Below are 7,229 nucleotides of genomic sequence, written 5' to 3' on the forward strand. Positions count from 1 at the left end.
CCAAGCAAAGGACGAACGCAACAGCCGCCATATCTGGCTCCAGGAAACTCGACCGACTAGAAGACAGAGTTAGCCATCGAGGGCCCCTTGCCGCAGCTAAGACTCGACTGCTCACCTGTCGGACATCTCGAGCGTCCTCTCGGGTGGCGCGGTCTGAAACGGCCTGGCTGCTTCATCACCGGCAGACTTCGCCTCATCTCAGGCCAGAGGCGAGGCATACGGGTACTTTTTATTATCGTTTCCCGGCTCTCGGGGCGGCTCCCAAGAGTATGGCATTGAGTCGGGTAGAAGGGGAGGATGCGCTCTACGTAGGCGGGTAAGTCCCCCAATCCATTACGACTATGACGGGGACACACAATAGATGACTGACATATGCCCAATGTGCAGCCTCTGGGCTCTCCGGCGCTCCGACTCGCTCGCTGAGCGACACATCACTCATGTTCTGTCCATGGTCGGATTTGACCCGGGCACGTTTCGCAATTTCAAGGACGAGCTGTGGTCAGACTATGGCAAGCAATTCAAACATCTCACTGTTGACGTGACAGACGAGGACGACACGAACATCCTCGTCGAGTTTCCCAAGATAGTGCGCTTCATTGACGAGGGCCTCCATGGTGCCAGGGCTGACGCAACCCACGATCAAGACGGAGGCGGGGTGTCGGGCGAGCAGCCCATGGTTGAGACAAACTTGGAGACCACAAAGCAGGCGATAGGGTGTGGCAATGGCGCAGTGTTCGTGCACTGCGTAGCTGGCAAGTCCCGCTCAGTATCTGCTGTCATAGCATACCTGCTCTGGAAGTATCCAAATCGCTTTGATCCCAACATCGTTCCACCATCCGCCTACGACTTGTCTACCAAGAACCAAGGGCCTGCGAAATCACTATCAGAATCACAAACAGCATCGGGCCCGAAAAGGCCACGGAAAGAAACCGGTGATGATGCCGTCATGGCCGCACTTGGTCTGATCCGACGCACCCGACCCATGGCCGAGCCTAACGATGGCTTCATGCAGCAGCTCGCACTCTGGTGGGAGATGGGCTGCCCGGAAGATGTCGAGTCGAACCAGGCTTACCAGCGCTGGGCATTCAAGCGCGAGGTTGAGGAGTATATCGCCGTCGGACAGGCGCCGAGCCGGTTACGGTTCGAGGACGAGGCGGCACAGGCCCAGAAGACCCCATTCGGTAGCAGCGAGGGAACGCCTGGGACAAACCTGCGATGCAAAAAGTGCCGGCGAACTCTAGCCGCCACGCCATTCATCCAGAAGCACACGCCTGCGCCACCCAAGGCGCAGCCAGGCGCATCGCCGTTGCCGCAGCAGCCATGTCCACACTACTTCATCGAGCCGTTGAGCTGGATGCGCAGCGAGCTGGAGCGCGGCGAACTGAACGGGAGGCTGCTGTGTCCAAACGAGCGGTGCGGCGCCGCTGTCGGCCGATACGACTGGAAGGGGATACACTGTGCCTGCGGGGCTTGGGTGACGCCTGGCATGTCGTTGCAGCGGGCGAGGGTCGACGAGGAGGCCAAAAGGACGACGGCGGGTGGACCTGCTGGTGCGGCGGCCGGGGCACATCAGGGGGCGGCGAGGAGGGCGCAGCTTGGCATCCGGATGCCGCCCGGAGCCGTCAGCACACGCGGCGGCGGGAACTTATAGAGCATGGAAGCTGAAGACGACGCCTGCAGCGCCCACGCACACACTTGATGCAGAGAGCTGTGGCCGGGTGACGACGTGCCGGCAATGCTTTACGTGGTGTGTAACACCAGACGATATGCATGCATTACCCGCACAATACGACGCGGGCCGAACGACAAGTCCTGCGGGAATCTGCCGATGTGGATGATGCAATGGTTTCTTGGAAGGGCAGGCTGTGCCGCGTGCGACAGAGACGAGGGCTTGATGGCTGCCCGCACCGGCTTGTGACACGACTTGCCTGCCAATGGCTGCGCCACGATGCCTTCAAGCATGGCACGCTGCACTGCGCCGCCAGGCGTTGCGGCAGCCGGGATATCCTGAGAACCTAAATACCTAGAGTCTGATGTACCTATACGAACATGAAGAATAGCCTATGTCGGAGATGTGCTGGACTAATATCCACGAGGCAGCCTAGTCTGGGGTTTGGGAGTGTGCAGACATGTGTTTTGTCAGTTGGCAGCTGCATTCAATGTACACTCCTCGCAATGCAGCATTGTATAACCAGCTCTGGCAGCATTATACAAAGGCTGCTGCATATGCTTGACAACTGCCGGGCGCAACTGTAGACAACCGTACGCTGTCCGTCCATTTAGCGTTCCCCAGAGCTTAATGCTGTGTGATACAGCTTATAGCAAGGAACAGACTACGCTTGCTGATTTTAGTGATCTGCACGGCCCAAGATGCCTCATATAGTGAGCCACGACTTATACTAAGAAGTGTAAACGCTGGAGCTCCCGGGGGTCCCTGTTTGGTTTTAACGCTCCAGGCAGGGACTGGTGAGCGGGCCAGTGACTAAAGGAAGGTGGGTCAGCCACAGCCCTTATCTTGGGTAGAGCCAGTGTGATTTTCTGTCTGACAGTATTGCTGCTGCCTGCAACGGGACGCTGTAATGGCGAGGGTTACTGGGCCGGGAGCCGGACCTAGGCCCGGAGCCCCGGGTAGGTTGGGGTGGGGCCGTGTGCTCCAACCGGACCCGTCCATCGGGCCACACACCGAGGGATGGGGATGATCCCGGCCCAACTCATTGAAACAATCTCCGGTGAGCTCATCCCCGGCACAGTTGGTTCAACACCCCGTCCCAGCGAGTCCATTTAATCTATCGCTGCACGATCTGGTTGACATCTGTGCCGTCCAATGCGGACTCAGGGGCAATTGCTTTCTACGTGACGGCACTGACACACTTGCCCCCAAAGGCTTAAGCAGACACGTGCTTACATCCTTGGCTCTGTTTATTGCGGGTATCGAAGCAAACATGCGGGAGTCATCACTAAACGAGCGCTGTACGACTGCCTTACACGGCTTCTCCCTCTTGGGACCAAACGTCCTTGCGAGCAACGAATGTTCTGGCGGTGCTGTTGTTACTCCCCGGGTGCTAGATTCTGCATGCCAGGGCCGAGCATCCCACCAGGTAAGATTGTGACTTCCTCCCTCGGTGCCAAGCATGTACTTGGACCCAGCACACATGTACTTCGATTCAAAGCAGCGTTGTCCCAATGAAGGTGTCTTCGTGCATGGCCTTGACACAAGCTGCCAAATTCCACTTCCCTGACGTAGCATATTTGCTTGGCCTTGAGCATAAAAAAGGGCGTGGTAGCGTCGAAAGTTCACCTCGGCACGCGACTTGTCCGTGGTTTGATGTTCTTCTAAGACTGACAAACCTTTCGCCACCACGCCTCTCACTGGTTCCTAGAAGTGGTGGCCGGGGCTGACGACTTGGAAAATTGCTCAGGGTTTGACACCGTGGCTCTTGTGGCATTTATCTCCCGTAATCAAGCGTGAATGTCTGTAGCTTGGAGCACACGTTCAGCTAAATCGGGTCTGATGAAGTGAACTGAGGCTCGCTTCGGATCAATGGCAAGCTTTTGACGACACTGCCGCGACGTATAAGAGAGTTGTCGATTTCTACAGCTTGCTGAGGTTCAGATGGATACCATACGAACGAAGGATGGCCTAGTTGTCGGCGTGACTACTTCGTACGCAGAAAGAATGCTGGCAACGTGCTCGACGGAACGAGGGCGGACGCAAGGCTCCATGAGGGTAGCTTTGGTCTGCCGCGAGGAAACATGTAAGTGGGCGTAGATTCATGGGACCTCCTCGTGCCATCCGGTGAAAGAGTTCGAGGCTATGCAGCACACTGTACACGTATCCGCGCAACAATGCCGCGTTTTTTGATGCCAGTCTACCATGCCAGATACGGGTGTGTGTTTCGTACACCTGTCTGGTGGTCGGTCCTTTTCATCAATGTCGCATTTGATCGTTCACGCTTGAACAATCCTAGGACGACGAATGACATTTCATGATGCCCCAGTGTATATACTTGTAAATAGTAAGACTACTTGTCGGGTACAAATCAGCTATTAATAGCTGGCCGTGAAAGCTACTACTACTAGCAGCAAGCCTCAATATCGATGAGTAAAGGGCCTGCCTGGTTTTGGTCCCCACTACCGTTTCGCTGGGTGATGCGAAAAGCTCCACGCCATTGACATCAGCCCCAGATATATCCTCGATGCTTAGGGAACCTTGTCAAGCTTTGATAGCTACGTGTCCGGAAAAGGCTCCTCCTGCCTGATGCTTTGAAAATTCTGCAAATTATATTTCTGCGCGCCTTTTTTGCGTGCGACGACGACATTCCAGGCGCATAAACGTTTACTCGGCGACACAGGAATAAATGCCCGAGGCATTTGGGGGAGGAAGCGCGGCATCCCACAAAAGCGCCAGATGCTAACTTTGTTGGTAGTCACACAGGGGACGTACGCGCAGTCGGCATCATCGTCGCGTTCGCAGCCTAATAAGATGCGATGAACAGTGTGCGTTGTGGTGCTTCTGTCTTACCAGGGACAGGCCCTTCATGCCATGTCTCTCTCACCCGGGCTGTCCAACAAGCGCCGGCCCGGCTGTCGCGGCCGCTCACTCAATTTCAGTCACAAATGACCCCTCCTCGCGGTTCGTTTGCGCCACAGGGTCCCGTCTCGGGCGCGCGCCATGGCGAAATGCCGCCGCTTACGGGATCCAAACGCCACCGAAGCTAGTCTTTGGAGCTCCGGTCCCCGGTCCGATGCCGCCGTCTCGAAACGTTCATCGGAGCTTGCGGGCGGGCTGCGGCGCGGAAGGAAGGGAGGAATGGGGAGGCGCGAGGATTTCCTCCCATTTACCTTTTTTGGCCAGCCCCTTGCCAGGCCCCAAGTTATTAGGATTCGATTCCAGCAGTGGTAGTTGGAGGCGTTTACGAGACACGAACGACAGCGGTCTGCCTACCATTGCCCCGTTGCTCGGGTTCCAGGCCAGGCTTGATACGATGTGCAGCTCTGCGCGTGTGCCCGTACACGGCCGAAGGTCCCAGGCGAGGACATGACCGGCTCGACGCGTGCCTGTAAACGTGGTTGGGTTTGTTGGGGCCCAGCAAGCTGGTATGATGAGCTCGAGCTCCTCGTCCAGCCGTTGCTCGCAGGCGAGTCACGCCATTCATTGCCTCTTGTGCATGGTGCCCATCAGGCCACCACCGCCGCGAGGCCACACGCTGCCCATCGATTGAGCGGATGCAACAGCGCTGGACGGGACGCAAGGGAGGGGGAGAGAGAGAGAGACAGAGAGCCAGAGAGAGTCCCCCCCCCCACCACGTCAACCCGCGAGGGCCTGGAGAATTGCGAGTGCCGGGCATGGCGGGGCCGGCGGGTGGGCGGCAGTATCACTTGATCCTGCCTGACTTATTATTATGCGAGCGAGCGAGCGAGCGAGCTGAGAACGTCCGTGTAAAAATGAGCGATGCAACATTATGCATCGGCCCGGGAACGAGGACGCTGCGACAACGTGTTGGGACGGTGGCCTCACGGACGACGAGGTCAATGAGCGCATTCATAACCAAATCAGATCAAAATCATGAATCAAAATAAATGCCGCCATGGCAGCGGGCGGCCCACTCACTCACTCACTGGCCGGCCGACCACCCGCCAGTCACGGGCATGAACCCTGCACGCAAATCGATCGAGATGGGAGGTCCAACAACGACACCCGTCGTGAGGCGTTGCCCTGCCCCGACGAAGCGATTGGTGTAAACCCGCTACGCGAGCCCATTCGCATGTACGTGGTGCTGCTGCTGGTCGTCGACAGCGGCGCCGTCCGTCGTCCGTCCGTCCGTCGGTCCTTTGCCGGCCCACCACACCACCCACTGGAACACACCCACTCTCAACGGGCAAGCAACGGTGACAGGACGCATCTCGTTTGCCTGTGTCGATTCGTGATGCTTGTCCGGTTTATCCCCCGCCGGTGCTTGCTCGTGCAGGGGTTTGTTTCTGCTGTGTTGTCGTCTATTTTCTCTCGTTCTCCATTTCCCCAATCCCTGAAGCAATCCACTTTGGGTAGTGACGACAGCGCGCGCAGCAGGGACTCAACCCCTGTCCATTGTTTGACGCACATGGGCGACGACGATGGAGGGGCGCTCGGGCTCGGTGGCCGAGCAGAAAGCGATCTCATCAGCGCAGGAATCTCGGGTCGCCGCTGACTGAGAGAGTGTGCCCTTCCTTATTAGAGGTTGCGTGAGCTGATGCGGGCCATCCATGAGGTAGTAGCAGCCACGCACAGCAGCAGCAGCAGCAGCAGCAGCAGCATGATGCCCGCTGGCAGTGTCGTAGCGATGCCCGCTCTTGGCCTCCTCCCCCCAAGCGGTCAGGGACCTCCGGGCCCGATCAGAGTTGTCGCCGCCTCCCTCTCTCTCGCGCCTTGACACCCACCGGCCCCTTTTGGTTCCTCTTTTCCCGGCCAGTAAGTAGGGCGAGAGGGCGCCAGTGAACAGCAAAAAAGCTTGGTCCTGCGACCCTGGTTGAGGCCGCCTCACAGGGCGGTGGGGTCAGAAGGGGATTGGGGGGGGGGCATCCATCGGTTGCGAAAGCCTAACCACAGGATACGTAGGAAAAAGGAGCCAAAAAAAAAATATCCGCTCCTCGCTAACAACAGCCAGAGGCCCCCACCATTTGGCTGGCTGGCTGGCAGGCTGGCGTCTTTTCGTACGTCGTGCGTAATAAGGCAGAGGAGTGGAGGGAGGGGGCCGCCGCCGACGCCTTGCGGCAGTCGGTAGCAGTAGGTAGGTACTCTGCCGATACATGTCCCGTAAAAGCCGATGCCGCGATCCCCACCTCTCCCGAGCAAGTGAGACATGGATGGCCGATCGACGAGGCTTGACAAAGTCCCAGGGCTGCCTTGCTTTGCTTGGGTTTGCTGTCGGCATGGTAGTCATGGCATGTACCAAGTTACTCTCCCACGGCGGGAGTAAGCCGGTCGGAGCCCAAGGGCCCGGCACCTGTTTGTTTGCCTTGTCCTTGACTCAGGGTGGACGTTGTGCATCATTAATAAAAGGGTCGCCGAAAAGCTGCACACCGTCATGTATGTACATTTATCTGACAGACCGCCCGCCCTTTCCCCCCCTTCCCTTTCATGACGAGCTTCGGCTTTCAAGACAGGGCCGTGATCTCTCCAGTCGCAGCATACCCTCGTCGTCCCTGACTTCAAGGAGACAAAAAGAAGAACGAAACAAAAGCACAAAGCC

At 57.6% G+C, this 7,229-nt stretch overlaps 1 protein-coding gene across 1 annotated transcript; it reads left to right on the plus strand.

Moving 5' to 3' along the window:
- Positions 1 to 2,135, plus strand: YVH1 (tyrosine protein phosphatase yvh1). The gene is made up of 2 exons (XM_047983476.1): positions 1 to 316; positions 388 to 2,135. The coding sequence occupies exons 1-2, from the start codon at positions 270 to 272 to the stop codon at positions 1,649 to 1,651; spliced, it is 1,311 nt and encodes a 436-aa protein (XP_047839447.1). The 5' UTR covers positions 1 to 269; the 3' UTR covers positions 1,652 to 2,135.
- The last annotated feature ends 5,094 nt before the right edge of the window (positions 2,136 to 7,229 follow it).

This window comes from Purpureocillium takamizusanense, chromosome 2 (genome assembly GCF_022605165.1).
Source record: "Purpureocillium takamizusanense chromosome 2, complete sequence".
NCBI lineage: Eukaryota > Fungi > Ascomycota > Sordariomycetes > Hypocreales > Ophiocordycipitaceae > Purpureocillium > Purpureocillium takamizusanense.

Excerpts from the sequence above, each read along its gene's own strand:
- YVH1 (XM_047983476.1), top strand. The coding sequence starts at position 270 with ATGGCATTGAGTCGGGTAGAAGGGGAGGATGCGCTCTACGTAGGCGG. Across the intron at positions 317-387 it reads GATGCGCTCTACGTAGGCGG|CCTCTGGGCTCTCCGGCGCT; the intron begins GTAAGTCCCCCA and ends CCCAATGTGCAG.